This window comes from Falco biarmicus, chromosome 13, assembly GCF_023638135.1.
Source record: "Falco biarmicus isolate bFalBia1 chromosome 13, bFalBia1.pri, whole genome shotgun sequence".
NCBI classification, from domain to species: Eukaryota; Metazoa; Chordata; class Aves; order Falconiformes; family Falconidae; genus Falco; species Falco biarmicus.
Window position 1 is genome coordinate 22582172 of NC_079300.1, and position 26880 is coordinate 22609051.

General features: G+C 36.2%; 1 protein-coding gene across 1 annotated transcript in view; it reads right to left on the reverse strand.

The window, feature by feature from the left end:
* CLSTN2 (calsyntenin 2) overlaps positions 1-26880 on the reverse strand; it is a 389890-nt gene that overhangs the window by 48606 nt on the left and 314404 nt on the right. The window contains exons 6-8 of the mRNA XM_056359073.1: positions 26257-26442; positions 20526-20774; positions 19808-19929 (exon numbers count right to left, since the gene is read on the reverse strand). Of these exons, the coding sequence (XP_056215048.1) occupies positions 19808-19929; positions 20526-20774; positions 26257-26442 (557 nt within the window). The remainder of the gene's footprint in view (positions 1-19807; positions 19930-20525; positions 20775-26256; positions 26443-26880) is intronic.

Sequence of the window (26880 nt, forward strand, 5' to 3'; positions counted from 1 at the left end):
TGACCAATAATTATGAGCTCTGATCTCTTTGATTGAGTGATTCTATCTTTTACTAATATATTTTAGAGCTCCTTCTCTCATCTTTATGGATTATAAAAACAAATAAACATGCCACAAGCCACCTGGGGCTAGAGGAAGGGGCAATGATTTCATTAATTTAGTTGTTAGATGGGCCTTTTAAGTGTCTCCTCTTTATAAAACAAGTAGTTAAATTCCCTGTAGAGTCTATAGAAAAAAGTGCATTACTTTGAAGACTTTCAGAGACACCTCTAGTCTCCTCAGGTTTCATCAACGTAAAATTTTCAAAAGCTCATTCAGTGTCAAAATTAGGCAGTTAAAATGGAGTAGACTTGAAAAATCAGTATTGTCACAAGAACAACTTACTCTTTACAAAACATTTGGCCAGAGGAAGCTTTTCCTATTACCAAAGCCAGAAGATGATCTAGAAAAGCAGTCTATGTGTGTTTTTTTTTAAACAAGGGTTAACATTTGCTCAGTTCCTGTACATATAATATTTATGGATTAAAATATTTATAATATCCCAATTTTATTTATGTGGGAACTTGAATTATGCTCTTTATCAATTTTATTCAAAAGATCATCCTACCCATTGGTAGCCTTTCAGCTAAAGGCAGCATTCCATTGGACACTCATTGCTTCCCTAATGTTTTCTATTTTAAAGGGGATGGTTATGCTGATGGCCTTTGTAAGGTGCTCTGAGATCAAGCAGTGAATATGATGGTTACTGCTACTTAATTGCAGACCATACCAACATTCCACAAATGAGTTACTTGCACATATAAAAGAATAAATAAAACTATTAAAGATAATGCAAAGAACTTTGCTTTGGAAATGCTGCACCGCCACTGCCAGCACAGATTTGCCCTTTAAAATCTACTGCTGCGCAGAGCAGGAAAAGAAAGGGAAGAAAGAAGCATTATACCTCCCACCATGAAATGCTGCAGCTTGTCAGGCTCAATAAAATATTTCATTGCTCCTATCAGGGTGGGAAACTGCTTGTTTCTAAATGGAAAGAATGATCAATATTCTCAGATAAATGTACTTTCTACCTAATAATGAAACATGGTAATGTTTTTTTTAAAATCAAGTTGAATCAACCCTTATCTATCTGAATCTGAGAAATACAAAGAACAATCAAAATCTTAACCAGAATAAACATTACAAGCTTCATTTTCTGCCTTCAACTTTGAAGGGCTGCTTTATTTATATGCCAGATACCTACACTATGATTTGTCAATATAAATTTTCTGTTAAAGATCTCTTTAAATTACAGAAAGTACTATAAATGTGATACATATTATAAATGTTATAGTGTCTCTATATATGATCAGAGATTAAAAAATGGAAAGATTTAGGGAGACAGCATCTTAGAGAATTACTCACAAACTGAACACATAATTACTACTTAACAAGTAAGAATAACATCACGGAAAAAAACCCCTAACCCCCCCAGATCCTTTGACCTCCTACCTAACTGAAATAGCCCAAATACCTCATTTGTTTGATAGCCTGAAACTTGAAAATGGATTGCCATTATTTTTTTGAAGTTTTCAATTAAATTTTAGACTTTTGACTAATAAGGCTTTTACAAAGCAAGAAACACTTTTCTTTCCAAAAGGTGCACATTATGATCATGAACACATCAATGTGAAGTGACCAAATAGGTTAGGGATAACATTTTCATGGACGTCCAAATTGTGTTAGTCTTACCTGCATTATATTAACGTCCTTCCTAAAACTGAGGTATAACCAACACTGAAAAGAAGTGTGGGTTTTGAGCAAACTATATTTGAAGGCAGTTGAAATGAGCTTTTGGACTGTGAATTTATTCCCACCTCAAGACAGCATACATGAAACTCTCCTTTGTCACTCCTGAGGCTTTATCATTCATCTTTGAATCTTATCTGGAATTTAAACCACTTTCTCTGATCTCCAGGATCTGTCTTCTGCTCAGGTGATAGATGCGGGGATTCTGTCTGTTAGATACTTCTATTAAGAGATTACATGTTTAACTAGCCTCCTGAAACATGTATTATTTGCTAGAAAAACAAGGTCACGCTTTTCAGTATGCTAATAATACTTAATTGGAAAAAAAAGTCTGAGTGTTAATACAAAACACGCCCTCCTATTCTTTGCAATTACTTTCAAATACTAATAAACTGGGTTTTTTTTCAGTTTGCTTCTTAAAAACCTGACTGAAATACCAATACTCAAATGTTAAAGGTAACATTATAGTCAGGCGCCTTGACTGCCTGCTGCTCCAAGGACTGAGTTTTCAGGCAGCTAAGTCCGGCCATACGCCTGAACCTGAAGGGTATTCAATAACTTGGTATTGTTTTCTCTCTGAGCATAAGGAGGTTGCACTAAGAAAAGGGAGTTTGTCACTGTTCAAAAGAGGATGATATATCCTTCCCTTGCTGTTGGTGTTTGTAACAAATACAATGCTCATCTCAGTGCAGAGCGTGTGATTAATGCAAACTAGGCTCCAGAGACAAAGCAAACAGGCTAATTGTGGCTTGTTTGCTTTTGAGGGGAAACAGTTAGGCTCAGCTCTGGAAACTGGATTTTGAAGAGATTTCCTCTCTCCTCCTCCTCACACATACCCACCTACGTGCATCACTCACTTCATTAGACCGAAGCACTAGACTCTCCTTATCTATTCAAATCCCACAGGAAGTGCTATGTGCTATTTTTCATTCATGAAATAAATACCCAGTCTTGATACCTCAGTTCTCACCTACCACCTGGAAAATACCAGGATTCCTGGGTTGGGTAGTCTGCACAGAGATAAAAGCCTACCAGAATATTCCACTGTGCTAATGACCTCTCTATTGCTGAAAATGGGACTGCTGCCTCTGAATGCTTTCCATCACCTGGCAAATCCCTCTTCAAAGGTTTGCTATCCCTGAAGGAAGTGTTGACACTGCTTGCAGGCTTGTGAGGATTGCTTTAAATGTACTCAGCAAAGGAAGATCGAGCTGACATAGGCATTAAACACCCTTTTACAATTCCCATATTTTGGGAAAGGTGATTTACTTGAGAGATATTTGCTGTGTTGAAGGTGTGCACTGCAAATCAGAGATCAAAGAATTCCTGCTCTTACACAAATCTCACATTAAACTGAGACGATACCGCCACAGAATCACTTAGTGTTATTTGTATGGAAGCCCACTGTTATAATAATTTTGAATATTGCTGTAGTCTAAGATGGAGTTAGCTATAACTGCAGAAAGACACATAAGAAATAGACACTCCTTCCCCATGCAGATTAGTGTTGTAGTCACTTCAGTTCCAGCAGGTAATTAGAATCATAGAATCATTTAGGTTGGAAAAGATCTCTGAGATCATCAAGTCCACTGTTAACCCAGCACTGCCAAGTCCACCACCGAGCCATGTCCCTAAGCACCACATCTATGTGTTTTTTCAACACCTCCCGGGATGGTGACTCCACCACCTCCCTGGGCAGCCTGTTCCAATGCTTCACCACCCTTTCAGTGAAGAAATTTTTCCTAATATCCAACCTAAACCTCCCCTAGCATTACTTGAGGATGCTTCCTCTTGTCCTGTTGCTTGTTATCTGGGAGAAGAGCCCGACCCGCACCTGTCTGCAACCTCCTTTCAGGTAGTTGTAGAGAGCAGTACAGTTCCGAGTGTCATTGTCTCCAGGCTAAACCCCAGTCCCCTCAGCCACTGCTCATAAGACTTGTTCTCTAGACCCTTCATCAGCTCCGTTGCCTGTCTCTGGGCACAATCCAGCACTATCAGGACATAATGCAGAGAAAAGCAAATGCTGTTTTGTTTTTGTTGCAGAAAAAGGTGTGATGAGTCATATTTGCCTAGCTCAATAATTTCAGTAAAGTGAAGAATGGTTGTATATTCATGCTTCTGTATTTACACTCAAAGATAAGTCAGGAAATTATACAACCCAAACATTATGCATAGTCTCTTTACTGAAATGGTAAGTGCTGGGCCTTTAATTACATAGCTGGCATTTTGCAGACAGGCTGATTATATGTTATATACCATGCAGAGGTAATTAGTTATCAGCTATATTTGTGACTTTGCCAGAGAATGTTGTTATTAATCAGTATATAGCTCTTTTTCAGTACTAATCACAATTATGTTCTTAGTGCTTTTATGGAAGGAAACAAGTCAGCATTGAGGGCCTGCATCCCAGAATAGTTTTGGGTTGATGTTAGAGACATGAAAGAAATAGACTGTGGGAAGAAATTTTCAATATCAGTGTTGCACAAAACCTTGAAGTTTTATGGATATCATTAAAGAAATTATCTAAAAGCTCAAACATTTATTCACAGTTGAGCTGGCTGAAATTTTCCTTGTGCAGCACTGTTTTGCTGATTAGAAAAAGTCTGCTGGATTACAGACATTGCCCTAAAATAAAATTACTATTGCTAGAAATGGGACAACTGCTTCTTCAGACAAAAAAAAAAAAAAAAAAAAAAAAAAAAAGCACTAAAAGATATGCCTTTTTGTGTTTGCCAAAATGTGGCACAAATGGTTTAGGTGTTTTCAAAATTGTATATCCCTTTCTTAAAGAAAAAAGGGGAAAAGAAAATCTGAATACTGAAGACAAGAAGTCCAAGAAGTCTGATATGCTTCCCTAAAATACATTATAGTAGACCCAAACCAGTTCATATGGAACTCACAAGAGCAGATATTTCCTCTTAACTTCCCTATAGCCTTTGGCAGGGTCAGGAGGTAATTTGGGATGAAACCTCTGTCCTTCACAGCAGAACTGAAACTACTTTTCAAAATGAAACTACCCATCCAGTAGTACTTTTTGATTTCTTCAGTACCAAAACAGAAATAAGGGATTATATATCTGCAGTTTTGTTCCTTGTCATTTTGCTGTGATTCTGCGGATGGCAAGTTCACAATTAAGAGCAGCAATGGCAGATGCCAAGTGATTCAGTTTCCCTCGGGTATATCAGCAGTACATTTTGCTTTCCTCAAAATTATATCGTAATTCTTCAGTAAAAAAATATTCTTTGGAAACAAAGCACAGACTGTTTATATGGCAGCATCAACCTCTCTCTCTACTTTCTGTACTCATTTTCTGTTTCTCCATATCTGTGGTCATCCTTTTCCTCTCTTGCCTCTTCACCTCATCCCCCTGCATCATCCACCATCCAGTAGTTTTTTGTCATTTTTATGTTTTCATAGCAAGAACTAAAGCTGTATCTATATTTCTTGTATGATTCAGAGATCCTCATATTCAACATATGCTGTTGCTTCACTGCTACTCCCAGCACTCTCAGCCAGACCCAGGAGCCAGCTTTACGCTTTTTGAAGTTACTTTTTGAGTTACTACTCCTCATGGGGTGGATTCAATTGAATTTGCATTTTTTCTTTTGTAAAGCACTCAACAATTCATAATTGACATCATTTTAGCATTTGCTGCTACATTCCACTGAGGGACTAGAAATCACTTGTGCCCTATTCAAATGTAGCGTGCTAAACCCAAAAATTAGTTTATAAAAGACATTAAGTGCATATAGGTAAGGGAAAAAAAAAAAAAAAGGCTATGAAGCGATCACGCACCAATAAGCATTCTTCAGATTACATATTAAAAAGTAATTATGATCAAACAGAGGTAAGGCAAATCAATAGCAAAAGTAACTCTGGCCAATAATTTTCCTGCATACCATAAAGTGAATATCTTTTAGACCGAAACACCCAAAAGAATTCCAGTTTAGCCTATCCATTGCTATGAAGACGATAAATCCCATAAATCATTAGAATTGTGGATGACTCCAAAAGGTAAGTGGAAACACACAAGGTCCAAACAGAACTTTTGTTATTCCTTATATGCTACAGCTATTAAAACTGGGAATGTTGCATGTATGAGATGTTTTAAGTTGTATGACCTTTTATCTTCCTCCTAAACAATGAAAAGGAGATCAGTTGGGTTTATGTAGGTACAGCATGACACATAGGTAGATTACACTCAGCAACCGAATAATATTTCGGATATTAATGGATTATACCCACTTACAGTACTATCTCAGAACTTACTCTATTTGCTCAAGGCTAGAGATTGCTCTGCTTGGTTTGTTATTAATATCCACTACAGCACCACCATGCCTGAATTACTTTATACCATTGCAGAGGAAATACACGGAGTCATGTTCTATCTGAAACCCAACTTCTATGCTCTGAACGAAAATTATGTGAGAAGGCTGAGGTTTTGGATAATTTTGTATAGAAAGCTTTCTGGAAATAAAGTTCACATATAAAATGCCTCCCTCTACCTTTTACTCAGATAAGTAGCAGATTTAAGAGATATCAATGGGTGGCCACCAAAATCATTACTATAAAATAAGACTTTGGTTTTCTAGAAAAAAAAAATTATCAGGTTTCCTTTTTATGAAAAAAAAATAATCCCAAGAATACATGAGAAATACATATTTTGATATGCATCCCTGCATTTCTTGTCCATCTGTACCTGGATGTTTGTAGAGATCTGTATCTCCTTTTCAGATTTCTTTTTTCTCTAATATTTACTCTTATTCTTAAAGTATGACAAAGAAGCTTCTGAATCGTAAGCTTTAAATACAATTTTTTTCATTTAACACTTTTTATTCCTCTAACATTTTAGCTCCACAAGAAAAGATTCTCAAGAGCCTGAAAGGGCCTGTATATCAAACGTTTCATGATGATGACTAAACATGTCTGAAGGAGGTAAAGACTTAGTGGGAGAAATCACATTTACACTATATCTGTCATACCAAAATCACAACTGAAAGCATAGCTAATTTATAATAGCTGCTTCCCAGAGAAACGGAAATTCTCTGGGGCAGCCAACTATCAAAGCAAATCTATGAGAGCATCAGACAGTGTGGGGCTGTGTGTTCCCCTCAAGTGCACAGCAAGCATACACTCACCCATCCCTCGGTGCGCAGGAATTGTTAATTTTTATGTAGCATTCCCGTGGCTGATTAGATTAGAAGAAAAGCATCACTGACTGTACAAATTAATTATGTACTTTACATTTAGAGTACGACATATTGAAAAAAAACTACAGAAAAGCAACATTTGCATGTCTTTTGGCTACCAAAAAATACTTGTTTGTATTCTGATTTTCAAATTACGAGTATGAGGTTAAGACATCATTAATGCAAAATCATGCAGGTTTCATATTCTATCACTCTAGACCTAAACTTTGTTCCTAGTGAATAAAAATATATACAATACATCAATAGACTGTGTGGATAATTCATTGTAGTAAAGCTTTCATTTAGTGTACTGATAATTAAAATAACCATTTGTACTGAAATCTGGAAATTACAATAATAAATTCAATTAAAAAAAATTTGAAAACCTATTCTATTGCAAAATATAACTGAAAAATATCTCGTGTGCCTTCAGCTCAGATACAGTCAGTGCAACTGACTACGCAGCACACATCTGTCCTACTAAACTACTATCTCAGTTTAAAACAATTATTGTGAGATACCCTTAAACTATAAGTACCTGAGTAATTTTGCTGCTAGCAGAGGTATCATGAAATAGGAAACTGATAAGACAGGATTTTTGAAGGCATGAAAATTCAGGGAGATACTTTTCATAGAAGTTCTATGAATAGCAGTCAGAGACACACACAATTTTTCATATCAAAGGTTAAACATAGCACTTCCACAACCTGGAACTTGGACATTTCTAGTAGAACCTAAATATAGTTAGTGTGCAAATTTCAGGAAATATTGAATTGTTGACCTTTTCTTTCAAATTTTCAAGCAAATATTACTTCCTGTAAAGCAACAGAATTTAGGAATTAAACCAAGAATAAGGTACTGGAGTCTACATAATTTTAAAGGATAAAGACGTTTTTGGTGGATGATTCTGAGATACCTTGGTCCATGTATAAAATCGAGAAAGGATTCACTGGCTTGCAGAAGGCTTTCAAATGCTGAAAAGATGGCTAGTCACCTAACATCAGGTCATGAGGAAAGGGGCACCTACTTAAAAGTTTTTCAACATTTCTGACAAAAAAGTTGAAGAGCATGTAAGAAATCAGAGGATTACTTGACTTTCTGAGCTTTTATGAAAAGCTGTGCAGTGAACAATTAAACTGGCTTTATTCTTTTCCTGAAAACTTCCAAGGAAGCAATTAAAGGCTTTGCATAAATCCCTGTTTTGTAAGATTCTACCAGCTCAAATGTGTTTCCTAAGTCCAAGCCGTTGCTATGTGTAACGGAACTGCAAGGTGGGTGGGAAGGCATTGTTGTGTTTTACTTAACCGGTGATTAATGTAGATTTATTTTTGGGCTGATTCTTCATGTCTAAATTCCAAGTCAAACCAAACCAAACTGCTGAACGTGTATGAAAATTGCAACTGAAACACCAAATCAGAACAGCTTTTCTATGTAAGCACATGGATAGTTTAATGAAATCCACTGTAACTGCTTAAATACTTAAAAGATAAGCCCACAGGTAAATTGTCCAATTGAACGAGAAAGTGACAGTCAAGGAAGGGAAGAACAGTACTGCAAGGAATCCAAGGATGACCTTCAGAAAGGTCTCTTACAGCAGTTATCTGAAGGAAACTGGACATCTCCTGTTACCTTTGCATAAAAACTACTGTGGTCTTCTATTGCATATACACCGGAGTTAGATTAATAAAATAATTTTCTGTTTTAATTGTAGTACACTTAAGTGGGATCCCAATTCTTCTTCTATTTACTTTAGCTGAGCACTGGGTGATAAGTTACTGTAAGACTTTCATTAAATAAACCACATCCAGTTAAATATTCAGAACACAGACAATGAAGACTGAGTTTGAGATCAGGGTGTCTGAGCTGACCGTGGAGCACTACAGCAAACCCTTACTCAGGAGTGCATCCAAATCCAACGATGTCAGCAGAGATGCCTTGGTGAGACAGACCTTGAGGCCACTTATGCAAAGAACAAAAGTTGCCACGCAGGCTGTGTATCCAGTTACACAACAACAGTAAATTGCTCTGAACAAGTTTGAGTCCACAGGTTAATTGAAGTAAACAAATTGAATCGGAGAAGGCTGAATTTGTAATAAAACAATCATTGTAAAATTGGAAAATAACTTAGCAAGACCCTGAACTCTGACTAACTACTTGAAAAAATGCAGTAAAATTCTTCAGTGTCTCGAACACCATTAACTGTCCATTTGAAAGAGCACTAGTGTAGGGCTTGGAAGATCTGTACGCTACAAGCCTGCAGTTTTTTGTCCATTTTTGAGCAGGCATGAGTAAATTAGGAACAGGAACTTAACTGGCTGCTGTGAGGTTACTTTAAAACTTGGAAAGTATGCTATAATATGACAGTAGACCTTTTTGTAATAGATATGTGATAGTGATGGTTGGTTTTCTTTAAATTTAGTTGCTGACATAGGATTCTTATGACCTCAATATGCAAATACTACAAAAAAAAGTAGTAAAACCTAATAAAAATATTACAGTTATCAATAACAATACTAAAGCATGTCACAATTTTCCTGAAATCATGATTCCATAAAGTTACAATTTTTAACATTAAAGTTGCACTTAGAATCTTACAGTTTCATTGGAAAACGATTTCTGCTAATGAAAAAATTCAAGTAAGGATCCTGCTTTCACCTGCCTATGAAGCTTCTGTAGGGTTCATTTCCTGCTTACAAAGAACATGGAATTCTAAAGTAAGAAATGCTTTTAAGACACATAATTATTCATAAGGATTTCCAATTTCAGCCAGCACTAATAATACTACTAAAATATAAATGGATTCATAATTATTTGTAACATAGTCAGGGCCAAGATGCTGGTTAATGTTAAGTTTTGAAGTAATCCTGGCTCTGTCATGCTCTGGCAAAGCTCATGAATCCAAGAAAAGCTTAAAGACTTCATTTCTAATGGGTGGCACTGAATTAAAAAAGAAAAAAAAAAACCCAAAACCAACCTGCACAGTTATCCTGACCTTATTTAAAAGCTGATTATGTTCTTTTTACTGTTACAGAGCATATGTTTCTAAGGTAAGAAAATGAAGGTTTATATTCTCAGCCAGTGCAGTAGCAGTTGCATTGAGACGAAGAGGGCAGATTAGATTTCCATCAGCAGACACGCTGGCTTATAAACTTTGCCAATCCTTAAAGTAGCCCTCAGTAATTTTTTTACTTTCTGCAGCATATAAGCCCACTGATATTGTAATATTTCAATATGGCTAACAGATATCAATTGTCATGAAAGTCTGATGATTACAGAAAGTGTTTTTTAACTCTATCTCTTAAGATAGACAATATCTCAAAAAAGTAGAGCTCTTTGTTAAAAGCGAAATTGATCTTGCTTCAAAATCATATAAAACAAATATTTGGTTTACCCACTACAGTCATTCTTAATATATCTCAAGAGTTCTGTAAATAAAAAAAAAATCGGATTTGATGACCTAGGGAGGTGGTATAGTGGGAACTGACAAATCTATAGTATAGCTAAACGTCTCCTACAGTCTTAGGTGTGGAGGTTTTTTATATGGTCACTTTCACAGGACAAATTACTGATATCACTTTTATTAAACCATTAGCAACCACAATATTTTTTTTTTTAAATATTAGTCATTAATTAGAGAGTCACACATAACAAGACTAGAAGGCATTTTAAGAAGACACATAAAGTTCATCTCTCTCTGCCAAGGCTGCACCAAGTACATCCACTACAATCTGAATAATAACTATAAGAAAATAAAATTTAATGGGTAAAATATAAAAAAGGAAGATTAGTAGATAAGTTCTACTTTCATTTTAAGTCACATTTCAGTAGCAAATAATTTGATTTCTGTAAGCTTCAGTTCCAAATCTAATAACAAACTGGATTTAAAGACAACAACACAGTAGGAAGATATCCATTCAGTTTGCTAAGCACAGTAGACTGAATTCACTGGAATCTGACCATAATGTGATCTACCATTTTATTTCATTTGCCAGAATTTCCAGTTATTAATGTTACGCTCTTCTCAAACCAGCACCTGTTCTTGAGCTGTGCAAACGACTCCCTCTTGCCATTAATTCTGCTTTGGATATTGGCCAGAAAAGTTTTCCCTATAAGACCATCCTATTTCCTACTGTCTGCCAACCTCTATTCAATAAGAAGAAACTCTATTAACCTCAGAGAAATGCATGCCCTGAGGAATCTTTCGTACATAGTGGCCAGCCTGGCATACAACCAGCCACATGCCCTGTGGCCTAATGGACTTTAGTAATCATTTTTGAGCTTCGTGTAACTCCTATACGCCATATCTAGCATTCCCATAGCACAATGAAAGAAATCCTAAAATAAGGACTTTTTTTCTTGTCTGATTGGGTGCAAGAAAATAACTGCATTAGAAAATAAGGTATTTGGCTTTCAAATAAGAACCTTTCTTTACAATGTATATCCACTGTTGCATTGTGACAATACTGCAGTGAAGAGTTTGTGAACTAATTTGCATGCAAGCTGTGAGCTGCTTTTGTAGCCTTGAAACTCGTAATGTGTAATAGTTATTTTCACAATAGGTTTCAAAAATATGGATGGCTTAATTACAGCTTTAAATAATGAAATTACTTAATCATACTGACAGATAAAGCACCTGAAAGCCCTGATTATGTACTGTAGCTGCAGCATGTCTTTGTGCTGTCATACTGTAACTTCAATGTGTCTTAGTAAATTAGATCCATAGTTCATTCATGATGAAATAATTCTATTATAATCCACCTTTCTTGTTGCTAAATTGCATCAAGCAAACATGTCAGTTCAGTAACACTTGATGACTACAGTTAGGTAGTACCCTGTGCTTATTTTTTAACTGTATAACTAGAAAGCTGCTCAGTTTTGCATTTTTACATAAGCGTTCATCACATGTTTAAACATATGCATTTCTAGGCTTTGCTGTTGCCAAAAGACTATCCAGATGCGGAAAGTAAATCAATGGGAAAACGCCACCATACTTTCCTTCCTGAACTGCAGACATCCAGAAACTGCGACACCAAGGTTGGAATAAACAGTGCATGCACATAGATAAATTAATTTATATTTATTGATAACACACACTATTTATCTCCTAAACTGCATCTGGAAAGGATAAAGATGTCAGTCCTACATCAGTGAAATGCTTCAGACACTGCCTGAATGATCCCAAAGCCAACCTGCTCTTCTTGAAAAATAAACAACATAAGGGCCCTAGGAATGGCTCAAGTAACAGCTCTTGCTCTTCAGCAAAATTTTCAAAATTGTTTGTGCATGTTTTGTAAAAACTCTGGTAGCATAAGTGATAAATCCGAGACAATGTGAAATATAATATTAGAAGTAGCTGACAAATAGCAGTACAAATGTGACTATTCACCTTCACATGCATAGCTTGATTGGGAATTTCTGTTCTAGGCTTTATATTTCTAGAGTTCCCAGAGTACTGTATAAACAAGACAAGTTAATAGACACTTTAATCCATCTTGTTTAGGCATATTAATAATTCTGTATCAAGATATTCTCTACATAAGAATTTAAATTGATTTGGGGGCCTTCCCACAGTATGCTTTAAGAGCGTAAACTCATTATTTCATGGCACTACGGCAAGTTTTAAATTCTTTTTCATTCTATATAGAATTTCTTTCTTGTGTGGTTTTTTTTTTCCTTCCTCTTCAATTTGATCAAAAAATAGGTGGTTTAGTGTCTGAAGGGGCCTGTTGGTTGCAACAGTTTAACTTCTAGCTTCCCTAGGTAAGGAGCATAACTATGTATGTTAACAACAGTTTCTCATGTCAGAGTTGAAAGACAACACATAGCAGGTATCATTTTCAGAAGAGTTGCCCTGGTTCATCTAAAGTCTGGGAACTTTCATAGGCCAGCACAAACAGGTCTGAAAATCTTATACCATTGTAATAAAACTATCAGTCAGAAAAAAGAGAAAACTGCAAAATGCAGAATACAAATACACAGAAACACGTCCAAATAATTTCAAGTAAATGCAAATAGATAAATTACAAAATATTTTCTGCAGGCAGCTTGGTTGCTTCTTAACAGCCATAGCAGTTTTACAGAAGCACAGAGCAGTCACTGCATTTAACACTGGACTAGACTGCAGAATTCAGAAATGCACAAACCCAGGCCAGTTTATAGGGAGCACTTCAGAGCTGGCCCAAAGGAATTTTTGTATGTCATAAAGCAATTTCTTGCCAGCCACTGTGATTTGCTTGTCAGGATTTTGTTATTAGCAGTGATATTGCAGTTGCATTAAAAATATATATTAAACAAGCTTTCTTCAAATGGAATCTCAAAGCATATTTTCAGCGTTTATCAGCACTGTTGACTCATCCTTGTGCTACCAAAAGCTCTTTTGAAGCAAAATGCTGAGTAAAAATTTATCAGATAAACATTTAAAGATGGAAACTGTTAAATAAACTGTGCCAGAATAGACAGGGCTATAATGCAAGACGTGGGGTGCTAGGGATGCTGCAAAGACTTTTTAAGTCCTGGAATTATTTCATCTCTGTTGCAGGATTAGCATGACTCGTTTATCATTTGTCTCCTACTGGCTTTGTGGGAAAACACCCATCTTACTTCTTTCTGTAATGTTATTAAAGATGCATGCATAGAGCAGTGCAGGTCTGCATACCAATTTGTAAAATAAGTGATTAAGAGCATAAGAAATGATTTTGTGCTTCAAGTGAAAATGAACAACTAAACCCCATCATAAAAATAAAAGTTAATTTTCAATAGCGCATCATGTTATAAAGTATGGGACTGAGAAGCCTGAAGGTCTTTTAACTAGGTGAAATTCAGTGCACAGAGATGATGGAAGTTTGCATCATCCTGTCTCCTCTGTGCACCCTTAACCCTCTAGGACTGAGAAAACTATGTACTTTTCATAAACATTCACTCATTTTCTTTCTCTGAGTCTCTCAAGAAGGAGGCCACTTAGAGCTTTTATAATGTGAATGACTGTCTTCTCAAAACTAGATGCACACAACTAATAATTTTCTAGAAGTCCCACATATAAGAACATATGAGAACAACTTTCACTCATAAACATCGTAATTTAGTGGAAATAACTAATTTAACTAAGAAAAGCTCCAGACACCAAATCCCCTTCATTTTGCCCTTTGATCACACAACATACATTTCTTCAAAAGCCAGTTCCTGCTCTATCACGTTCTTGGACAGTAGCTTATTTTAAAAAGGAAATGGGAATGAAGGGCTTGACTGGACCAGACTGCTTTCTGCAGGTAGAAGACCCTATTGTGTGTGGTTGGTGAAGTGGTTAAATGCAAATGGAGGCCTTGCCTTGATCCTTCAGCACCTACATGCACATACAAAGACAGAACGCATCATCAGATTTACTTAAACCGCTTTCTCTAGCTCCTATTATGAAAGTAATTGTTTGGGGCTTTTCCACAGTGAAAAGCACTGCAGGCTTATTTTATATTATTCAAAGCAATTTATTCCATCTTAGAAAAGAAACAATAACTTTCTGCATGTTTATCTATTTTTTGCTGACTGACTCTAGATTATGCAGTGCATTCCCTGTTTTTTAACACGATCAATACCAATTTTGCCTGTGGGCTGGAATACTATTTTCAGGACAGTAACATAAGTATAAAAAAGAAAATAATTTCCCATTGTGAATAAAAGCAAGTATGCGGAAAAAAGTTCATCCCTGGCTAAGATCCCTTCTCCTACTCAAAAAAATGTTCCTATTCTGTTGATTTAGAGGAAGGAAAAATACCTCTTGGCTTGACTATCCTCAACATTAGTATGATAAATGTGATCTATATGATGAATAGAGTGCACAGTACACTGTGCATTGTCCTATTTAATGTTATGTTTTCTACAGTCACCAAAGGCTTGAATTCCTTGGTTCATTATTCAAACTATTATTTTGATTTGGTTTTGTGTGAACTCAGAAAACAACAGTTACAACGGATAGAAATTGTGGAAGACGCTTCTCACTGTATTAACCAGAAATCGGTAACACACAAGAATTGTCACTTTGTACAGCAGGAATTCTGAAGATCAAAAGAGGTTTTTCCTGCAGATGAAAATGACAGAAAGGGGCACTACTTCGAACCTTTACGACAGAGTTGCTGAGAGGTCCCTGAAGTGCTTTTGAAAATATCTTTAACGCTGAAAGAAAAAGAAGTCAGAAGATTTGATTATTTTTTTTTTTTAAACACCTCTAGGGTGAAATTCTGCCCTTGTTAAAATCAATGAACATTTTCCCATTGATATCAACAAAACTCCATTTCTAATACACATGACCTCATTATAAAGAGATCTCTTTTGCAGTCCTGGTATACTTGCATCAAGGAATTTGACAAGGCTGGACAGGGCACCAGTGGCTGAAAGAGAATGTGATCAGAGTTAAGAAGTTCACCAACTCCCAAGCCTCCAAGGGTGCTTTTGTGCTGTGTGGAGCTCAGAAAGCTCCAGCCCCTACCAGGCCTATCCCACAAGCAGTTATTTCCTGTGTGCAAGAGGAGGCTGTACAATTTGATCATTTTCTTAAAACCAGTCACACATCCATAAAATGAGCATAGGCATATGAGCATCCCAACAGAAGTGAATCCTAAAATAAATCAACAGCTTTCTAAGAAAAATAAAGAAACAATTTTTATATTTCATGCTATTCTTAGATGGCCAAAATTTATATTTGGCTGCTTAAATCATTCACTTAGAATCACACCTATGTTTCTACCCATTTGAGACAATTAGACGATGATTTAGGTGTCTTTTACTGACTGGTGACAAAGCATTTTGTAGTAGATCCTGAGGTTTAAAGAGTGTCTTATAGTTAAGCATGAGAAAAGAAATTACAAAAAAGTTGACAAACACATCATGATACTCAATTTAAACCTTTGCATGGGAAACTCGGAAAAAAAGGTCATGATTCCGAATCAAAGGAAACACCTGCACTTCCATGGAAATGGGAATAAGTAAATGGAAGGAACCACCTCTAGCCTGGAATCTTTGCAGTTGTTTGGGAAAATCATGCAGTTTTATTGCCCATTATGCATTAGAGACTTGACACTGGTTTTCTTTAACATGGCTCTTTCCATACCTTTTCTTCCAGATTACTAATGGATTCTCTCACAAGTAAGATAGTCAATTTCCAAAAGGATCAAAGTAGAGGAAAAAATGAAACCATATAAATTTCTTCCTGTGTTTCTTATAAGTAACAAGGATACCTTCACTTTAAAGTCTGCTACCTCTGATTAGTAGCACTTTTGCAGAAGTACTCATGTTGGCAGTTAAAGGCACATATGCTCAGGGTTCCAGCACTCGTGGGTCATGTCAGCACAATAAGTAAAATTTAGCCTAACAAATTCCACTAAGGTTAATGTAACAAGTAGGGTTAAAGACATTGAAAGCCACACTGAAAATAAATCCTTAGGTCTATGAACTTAAAGACACAATCTTCCCAGAGCTAACTTGGCAGCCACTACTACGTGGAGGTTTCAGACACTTGCTGCACATGAATGGCTCGGGTGTAGCTATATAAATGTTACAGGTCTCCTTGTAGTCAGTCAAGATTGGAGCCCACAACTAAGATGTGTGCCACACCTACCAGCCGCAGAAAAGAGATCTAGAGAATGAAATTAAGTTTGGAATGACAATAAGCTCACATTCTTGGTCAGTGCCTTGAAAGAATGAGTACTCTTGTGGGCCAGAAAAAGCCCAAAGGATCTGGTTTAATAAATTTTACTACTCGGCACTAAGAATGATAAATGGTTTTACCAGTTTATGTTTCACCCTATTCCGAGGTCACCAGATTCCTCTCAAGAAAAACAAGCTATGGATTGTTGTTGCAATCATAAGCAAGCTCAGCAATGAAGTACTCTACCACATTTTACAAGGGCTGTGCTTGGTACCGACCCTGAACTGTCTTTCAGAGTCATATATGCAATATGATCTACAGCATCCCATATCACAGTGGGGTGCAGATGGTGAGAAACTGTACAACAGTTAGGTACGGCTTAATTCCCTTGCTCTTCTTCAAAAACCAAGAAATTTGAGGATATGCTGCTACAGAATGAACAGTTTTGAAGGTTAGATTTCCAGAGGTATTGCAGTATCTAAACATACAAATAAACAACCTGTAGGATTTCCAGAAATGTTTAGAGAAATCAATTTACTTTGGAAATCTAGCCCTAACTTCTCTTCATATTGAGAACCAGAGGAGTTTGTAGTGCAATGCTAAATTGATTTTGATTTGGTTTTAAAATACCCAGCGCTTTGTAAGTTAGACCACTCTAGGTAAACAGTTAGAAGCTGGCATAATTTTACTACTTTGAAGTGAAAATTTCTGACGGTCTTGTCTTCAAAATCATGCAAATTCCTTACCAGCCCGTTATTCACATATGTTTTATTTTCAGTTTCTTTTAATTTACTCTACCATACAGGCCAGATGGAGCACTGAAGAAGAGGTAAAGAAGAAACCTTTACCAGGTCCCTTCATGACAAACTTAGAACAGTATCACCATGACAATATAAATTAATCATAATGGAAGTCTGGTCACACAATCCATAACAAACTTCATATATACTTTAAAATTATGTTCTTTTTCAGCTAGAAAGAGCAGTTGAAAATATACTGTCGAAATCAACTGACAGTAGCTGAATGAAAGGAAATTAATGATGTGACTTAAAATCCCTTTTCTATCTCTAGTTGCCACCATGTAGGAGTTTTCACTAGTATCTGGGAAGGTTCTCCCCTCAGTGCCCAAATGCAGCTCAATTTTTCTGTAGTGCTACAATCTGGGAGCATATTTTAGTTTACACAAACGATTACTGGCAGACAAATATACAGTTTAAAACCAAACAGTAGAAATGAAAAGAGTTAACATATTAAGCACTACTTTGGACTGCCTTTAGTATATGCTCTTGCTGAGATGGCTTCAACAAAATATCTTCTCTCCACGAACAACTCAGAGTACAATTGACAGAATCTCAAAACACCTCCAAGGACTTATTCAGTCGTCCCTAGTTGAAATATTTAGGTTCCTCTAGGATTTACATCACAAGCAATGAGTTCCTGTCAATGGATATTTGGGATTCTACTTAAGTGTCAGCTGAAGACGTGAGAAGTTGTTTGCTAGTGCAGCTTTCCTAGGTTTATTAACTTCAGACAGAATCTGTAGACTTGCCCAAGGTATTCTTTATCCCTTATTAGAGAAAAAGTAGCACTTGTACTTAACTAGTTAGATACACACACTATTAGCATGTTGGTTGAAACAATGCACTCCCAAATTCATACACCTTTCCCAAAATCAACAGACTATCCAGAAGTAGATCTCCGAGGTGAGCAGTGCTTCCTGTAAGGAAATAATACTGTCAAAAGAGAAATATAAAGACTATATGTTGCTCATCAATAACATGGATGCTAATCAAGTTCCCATGCTAATCACACACAAAAATTTGCCTGATGTGAAAAAACAATAGTCCAGGATACACTTACTTTTTGTAAAAGAAAAAAATAATGCAGTCTTGTACTTTCTAGTTTATGTCATTTTTCCTGTCTATTTTTTTAAAAGTATGGAAATGATGTGGAGAAAGTAGAGTAAGAATAAAGTAACTGTACAGAGCAATAAAGATGAAAAAGTTCTTTCACATAATCAAATACATCTCCTGTGGATGGAAAACTATCTTTGACAGTAACTTTTCCAGTATTTTGTCATGGCTAAGTTACAAGAGTTACACACACATTTCATTTATTGAGAGGACATTGGTCCTTTCTCTTTGTAAATGTATAGCAGAGAAGTTGATTGCATTTAACTTTCAAAGTCAAAATACTTAACCTAAACTTTGTGTTATCATTAATTTAGATGCTTAGTATATAGTTTAGAAATACAAATTCATCTTCAGCACTCAGAACAGCATGATCCAAGGTGATATCAGTTACTCAACTTGTAATCTTCAATATGATTTAATGTAAATTTACCCCTTTATAAACACTGTAAGATGTCTATCAAGCACAGCAGATACTGATTCCAAAGTGGTTAATGGAAAAGAAAGCAAGTGCTATGACCATCACAAGGTGTCTTACTACATTCATCTGATAATCATGACAAATATCATCTTTTTATATGCCTTTTGAAGGTGAATTAGGAAAGTAACCATTCCTGTATCTACATCTTCAATATCATAGTTCGGACTGAAAGACATGAAGAAACCGGTTTAGAGAAAATACTACTTTGCTGGTCTGTCTAGCTTCAATCCAAATGATCCTTATCCTGCTCAGAATTAATAAATCTATGAAAGGTAACTCTTATCTGTTTAATAATAATTTCCTTGCAAAATACTCTTCATAATAAGGAGAAATTACATACAGCACAGCAGATGAAAGTAAAAGTCTGCAGATTAGATTTACAGTATATTACAAATGGCTTTCTGTGTGTCAGCATACTCTTTATTGAAAAGGTTTCCATCACTTCCATTGTGCTGATAATGTAGAAATTTTTTGTTGTTGTTGTTTAATGATAAATGGGAAAACTTTTAGGGAACTATATGCAATGTCATGTCTTTATCCATTGCTGAAGGATATAAACCTCTACTTAAGTGTTTAAAATGACTCAATTAAAGAGCTACTGTATAAAATGACTCAACCAAGTTAACTCATTTGTCTCTTTTTATGTGGATCCCAATTAAGAGTCATAACAGTTACAAGTTGCAACATAATTGCAATAGACTTCTGATTTCCCAAAGCAATTATGCTGTGATTTGGCTTGTTCTCTATGATTTCTAAAGGAGACGAAGAGAAGGATGGGTTACAGATAAGAAAAAAACACAGGTACCTGATCCAGTTTCCAGTGGAACTCCGCAGGACGAAAGGTGTCCGCCTGATCAAAGTCTTTGCGCAACAGAAATACTAATCGGCAGTTGTGCACGTACAGAGCATAGTGATGTCGGTTCATCTCTGAAAGCAGGGATCAATATGAACTATCATCAACACTTTTGTTTAGGTGACTGTGTTTGAAATCAGCATACACCTAAAATACAAACCCCAACTGAATAAAAACCCCCAAAGAGCTGACTTTTCTCAATATCATAGATCATCATGGTTCTTGGGGAAGCCACATATGGTAAGCATCTTCCTGAATTATGCACTATTAGTTGTGCTCATGTTATATCCAAACTAATAAATGAAATACAAATCAGTATTTATTCTAACTAGTTTCAATGAAGATTTAAAACCATTTTCCCAACATAAATCATAAAAAAAAATGAAACCTCATTTAATTATTTTATCAACTAATTCCCATAAAATCTACAGATGTGTTCAAAGAGGTTATCCAAGAAGAAAACCAGTGCTTGAAACTTAGGTAACGTTTTAAGATGAAACTTAGGTAGACATCACTCCCCTCAATAAGCTATCAAGTCAGCAATGCTCAGAGTGGTGCCATCAGAACCTACTAACTATTCTTTCAGACCAAATTAAATCAGGTGAGATGGTAACACTCCGCTCAATTTGTTATGCCCTTTGCCTAACGTTTTTTCAGTACACAGACTCACCTGTCTTGTCAGAATTGCACAGAATAGTCTCTTTCTCAGCTCTTAATCCTGGACTAGGTCCATGTTTCATCCACAGAGTGATGGTGAATTGATCAGTTAAATTCTTTGGGACTATTCCATCTGGGATTTTGGCTCCTTGCTTTCCATCAAATTTAAAAATCATGTCATTGTTATCCATGAGAAGCCCAGCTGTCCAGTTAGTTGTTGCACTGGGAGATGGTAACAGGTCAATGGCACCTGAGGAAGCTCCTGCAAATGATATATAATTAACAACATGATGAGAAACTAATCAAAAAGACATGAAGATTAATTTAATATAGGCCAGGGTTCTGATTCATACTCTTTAAATTATTTTTACAACCCAAATTGTCCTAATAGGTTCACTGTCAAATCACATACACATAAAATACTCACTATAGTAGGCCAATAAGAGTTCTTTAGATTAAATATATTGCATAGAAAACTATAAAAATATTTTGAAGTTATCTGTTTTGAAACTTTCATTATTTTCTAGAATTCATTAATGAAATTTCTTCAGTTATTTCAAGAACCCCTGAGATTAAAATCAAATTCTCTACATCCAGCTGGGAAGCTTTACAACTTCCCTCCCTGACAGCACAGACATATATGGTACGTGGGGATGATGTGTTGCAGAATACAGTACATGGGGACGGATGTAGGACAAGCCATCTAATGTCCAGCAGACAGCCATGAATATTCACAATACTGTTGGTGTGAATGTCAATATATACAGAGTATTCACCTTAAAACAGACATCACTGTAATGATGGCTTCTGGCAGATACACAATGGTTGTAACTCCATGTGTTCTTCCCTAACGGTAGATCTAAGACTTTTAAGCAGTACTCACAATTCAGATTAATGCCCCTCCCCCAACCCAAAAGTAAATCATTAACAAAGTAGTCCCCAGATACAGTATTTGTTTGTTAGAATTAACTGAATAAAGCCAAATAAACAAAAAACAAACAAACAAACAAACAAAAATAACCCCCCCAAAAAAAACCCAACACACCAACCAGGAGTGGAAAACACTGTGGTGCCAAGATCTGACAAACTAGCACAGTTCTTTTCAGCTCTGTGTTTTCTTACAGATTAACAATTGTCAGACAGTTGTAAAAAACATGTAATGAGCTACCCAGAGCCTTTACTTAGCTGCTGAAAGATAGCATTTAGCACAAAGTATGCTGCCCAGAGTAAAAAGCACGAACAATCTTTATATTCTTGTCGATGCTTTGTCAAGCGAGAATAGGGTGAACAAACTGTAACTGCATAAAACACACCACACTAGTAAGACAACCCACCCTCCTTCAGCATCCACGGAGTGAAAAAAGATCCCAGCACTCTGCAGGAGCAGAGTAGAATTTTAAGCCAAGAATGTGTGGAATTATATCCTATGGATTTTTTAAAAACTATTATAGTAAGGATATGAAAGCATTCAGATCATTCAGTAACTAAACTTCTTGGACAGATCTTCAAAATATATTAGTGTAAAAACATTATTTTGAAGTAATATCAAACCTAGCACCTATCTGTTTAGAATCTGAGCACAGAGACAAAGTGTATTTATTTTATAAATTGTAATTCTGGATAATACACCACACTGCAACGGTTAATACAGGGATGTTATCAACAGGAATACATCAAACTCAATTTATCCAGATGGCACAATCTGTGATAAATTTTCTTTTTTTTTTTTTTCCTAAATCAAGCCACTAAAAATAAAATTATTTGCATAGGATACAAGTGAAACCATAATTTTCTCAATCAATTTCCTTTTGCATTAATTTTTATGGTATTTTTTTTTAAACTCAAGAGAAGGAACAAAATTGATTACACCACAGTGTATATCAAAGGAAATATGTTTTTAAATGCTTACATTAAGTAAATTATGGCCTCAAAGAAGAAGCTTCATCCATCACTCTATCTACTCTGGCCATTATAATGTGGAAAGATCTATTTCTTCCACTAGAAAGAGTCTGTGGGAAAACTCCTAAATGGAAGTCTCTCATATTGCTTTTTAAACTCTGATTTGGCAAGACGCTCAAGTAAACTACCTTATTTTCCCCAGTTAAAGTCAGGCTTGTGTAAGAGAATTTGGGTGATCACCAGCAAGCTCAACAGGTTCTACTTTATCTGCCTGTATTTTTATGGAGATTTATGGGTTCCTTTGGAACCTCATCCTGTCAGTGTGTGTTAATTCTGCCCTGAGAACAACTATTGGATTATGTGCTTGGGAGATTTAGCTGGAAGAATTCATACTGTTTCAATCACAATAAATCCAACCAGCATCCCAAGCTGTTCTGCCATGTACGTGCACAGACCTGGAGCGATACAAACAGGATGTTATCTGGAGGCATTCCCAGAAGAGTCTTACCATGCTACTGGATCAACGCCCTTCTAAAATGTAGCAGCTGATCTCCTTTTCTTCTAAAATGCTTCCAGAAAAATGCAGAGGCCACTGCATTAAGCACAGGTTTGGACCCCTGAGGTACCCCTTGCATATTAAAGTGCTTGTTTTTCCAAGCAGCTTACAGTTGGCCCCACCTCCTCACCCCAGCCCCGCGTGTTTGTGCTGCAGACTTCATGCCAGGAGAAGCACATACTGACGCTGCCTGCTGAATTGGACCAGACTGTCAGCTTCCCTGGAAGCTGACCACCTAAATAAAACCGAGTCCAAATTACTACTTTTCAATCAGATCAACAACTTTCTCTGAGCCTCCTGCAAAGCTACAGAACCCAGGATAAAAGAGAGGGGGCAGGATCTACCCTCCTAGCTGGAGCATGGCCTGGAATCTGATACTCAGTTTACCCTCTGCCATACATAAGAATTAGCAATCCCATTATTTTGTATTCTACCTACATTTAGAGGGACAGAAGACAGTACCATAGCCATCTTTCCACCATATTCTAGGTTCCTCAACTGATTTTTTTCAACTGATTTTTTTTTTTATTAAGTGGGATTTTTTCTGGATATGTTTTTGCAGTCCAAATTTTGTCATTTATACATTCTTTATTTCCTATTGTCAAATGACAAGGTGAAAAAATGCTTACTAAACTGTTTGAAGCACAATACTAGTAACTCCTTGACTTGAAAATGACTGAGGCGTAATTTAATCATTTAAACTGCCCACCTTGACTGTCAAAGTGAGTACAAAACACTGGGTTATTGAAAAGCAGACTTAAATCACCAATCATATAAAAAATGAATTTTAATGCACTGACTTTAGCATCTGAATTGTCCAGATTTCTCACAGATAAATGAATTTATAAACTGGGTCCTTAATTACAGACAGACAATCTTGCATTTTATATGTCACAGATGAGTATTTACGTGTGATCACTCAGTCCTACACCCTCTGCAATCACACAGTGCTTTACTGGTAGAAAAAAATTCAGGGCCTTCTTCCTTTTCAAAGAATTTATTCATCCAACCATTAGATACAAATAAGGTCATTTCTGAGAGAAAACTGATTTCCACAAATAATTTAAACTGCTTTCGTAAGACTTCTTTCTACATTAAGGATGGTAATAAATACTAAAAACCAAAGTGCAAGCCAGTCTAAATGCAATTCTGATGTAAAGTTCATTGTCGTTTACAAACTTTTTTATCAAAGTCTTATTACAAGTTTCTATCCTACCTGTTCCTCTCCATGAAAATATGGAAACCTTGAGAAAAAAAATTCCTTCAGCAGTGAGATTTTTTTTTCCTCCATTTATAGATATGTTTTACATTCCGTCTGTTTTCTTAAGTGCTTCATATTCTGTTCCTTCATGGATGTGCCAAGTACAAACTGGAAGTTCAGCAGTAACATTAGGCAGTGTATCTGCCCACCTGCCCAAAGGCTGCCTGCAACTACAAGGGCATTGACAGACCTGGGGAAATGTTCTTGATCATTCTGCTTTTCACAGTTTAGGCCTACATATGCTGCAGACAATGAATTAAGATTGGACTAGTATTGGGAAACATTTCGTTTATTCAAGAAAAAAAGAGAAAGACTTTACACTCTCTTTTCTACTGCTTCAATGCCAGCGGGTAAGGCAGTCAAACCACACACGGCAAACCAAACCCCTCAGACTGCACAACCTTCCTCAACGAAGGAATTTTAAATCAGCAGAAAGTACCTACTTTTGGCCCTACACTTCAAATTATAATATTGTCAGATATAGTTGCTATCTGTGTTTTATGTCAATGTAATCATTTGGTGGTTTAGATCTTGTACATAGTGATCTCCTTGAATGATTGTGCCATTTGCAGTTCAGGTCTGTAACAGGCACAAAGCAATGTTCTTTTTGCTGTCAATACAGGTTCTTAGACAAGGCAAAAGTACTTTAGTTTAGCTATAACATCTTTATTTTTATTAAAATGCTATTTTATGAAATCAAGTTCTTAATAGGTCACATAGCCTTGCTCAATCTGTCAGTTTTAGTGTCATTAACATGATGAAGATGCATATAGTTGGCAGATGGGTTTTCTCCTGCTTTCTAGGATTCCAGCCAGCTGGATAAAGAAACAGAATTAAAATGATGATTGGTTCTGTAATCTTAACTAAGCAATTTTCAGGTTGAAAATATTCAGATTTTATGAGAAAGCTACCACTCACCATTACCTCACTTTTCCAATTTCCACAAGTAACTGGCAATTGTAACTGCAAACTACATTCCCCTGGGAACTGGCTCTCCATTTTTGACAATTCAGTAACACTGACTGAAAATTTTCATTTACAAATTTCTTAAAGGTTAGTGTATTGATCTTAACATATCTGCAACAGTGTTGTGTGGTTATCAAAGCAAATGTAAGCCATACAGCAGAGCAACCCAGACTAAAATCCATGTATTTAAGTGGAAAAAAAATGTACATTTACTACTGTAGCTCTGGCAGCAGCCAGGTAAAAAAGGCATTTTCAAGACGATGAGAATCAATGTTCCACACCATCAGGGCTTCAGATGAGGGCTCTAAGATGACAAAATTTTAGAGGAGTAGGAGAGACAGCAGATCACAAATAGCAAAAGATAAATGGCTTAATGTGTGCCCATTGCTTTGCCATGCACATAATCTTATAGTCACAAAAATACATCAGTATCTCTGTGTTTAATCTACCTTTCAAGATTTATCTTATAGATCATGTTATCAAAAAGCAGGAAAAGGAAGAAAATAATTAGGAAACCTTTCTTCACCAGGATACCTCTTTTCTGAAATTCATGCTTCTTAAATATTTTCACTTAAATGATTGCCCCAGATGTTCCTTTACTTTTCGGGTTTTTTTGTTTGTTTGTTTGTTTTTACTCTGGCACAGTATTTAGCAGCAGAACAGAAAGCTGAGTCAAGAAGACTGAAACACAAGATGGAGATTCAATAGTCATCAAATCCTATAGCCTTCCTACGATGGCAAATCTACACCTGAAATCTCACTATACTGTCAGACTAGTATTCATAAAAAAGGGAAGAAAAAGTGAGAAAGAAGTGAAATGAAGAAAGAGAAAAAATAGAGAAGGGAAGAGGAGCAGAAGAAAAAAAAAGAGCAAGGAGAAGGTATGAAAAAGAGTGAAAACAAATGGAAAAGCATGGAGCACCGGTCAAATATTACCACTCCCTTCATTATCATTTTCATTGCTACAATCCAAAACCAGCTGAACTAAATACATGTCACAAGCAACTGGTGCTTTAACTGGAAAAATACTATTATTAAATGAACTGAAAGCCACATCCATACCACATAATTTCTGTAGAGATTTTTCTGAGTATGTTTCACGATCGCAGCCCTTTCCAATGTAATTGGTCTGTAATTCAATGGTGGTATGTATTGAGGAAACTGGTCCATCACACGTTTCTAGATGAATGCTGGGAAACAAAGGTATGCTGCCAGAACCTGGCTTGTATTCAATCCGTTTGTTCCAGTCTGGAAAACAAAAACACAAACCAACAAAAACATCCAAGAGTGATTAAAATTGGGAAAGGAGTTATATAATTGTAAATGACATATTGCTCTCAAAGGTCACTGTCTCAGACAAATATAAAAGTTTTTGAACTTGACATCAATAAGTTGCTGTCCTAAAAAAAAACGGGGTTTGTGCCACTTTATAAAAGAGTGTCAGGCTTAATTAAGTAATACTACTGCTGCTAGAGTCACACAAGCATGGGGCACATATCCTGACAAGAAGTACTAATTGGTGTCAGTCTGTATCTCCGATGTCCATGCCCCTGTGACAGACTAATGGCTAGCTCTACAGGGATGAGGCTGTCTGCTGCTCTGAATTTGGCCAGATTTCACAGTTTTATGCTACAGAACAAATACCTCCAAGGACCAGGCTATATACATCAATCTCACTGGACCATG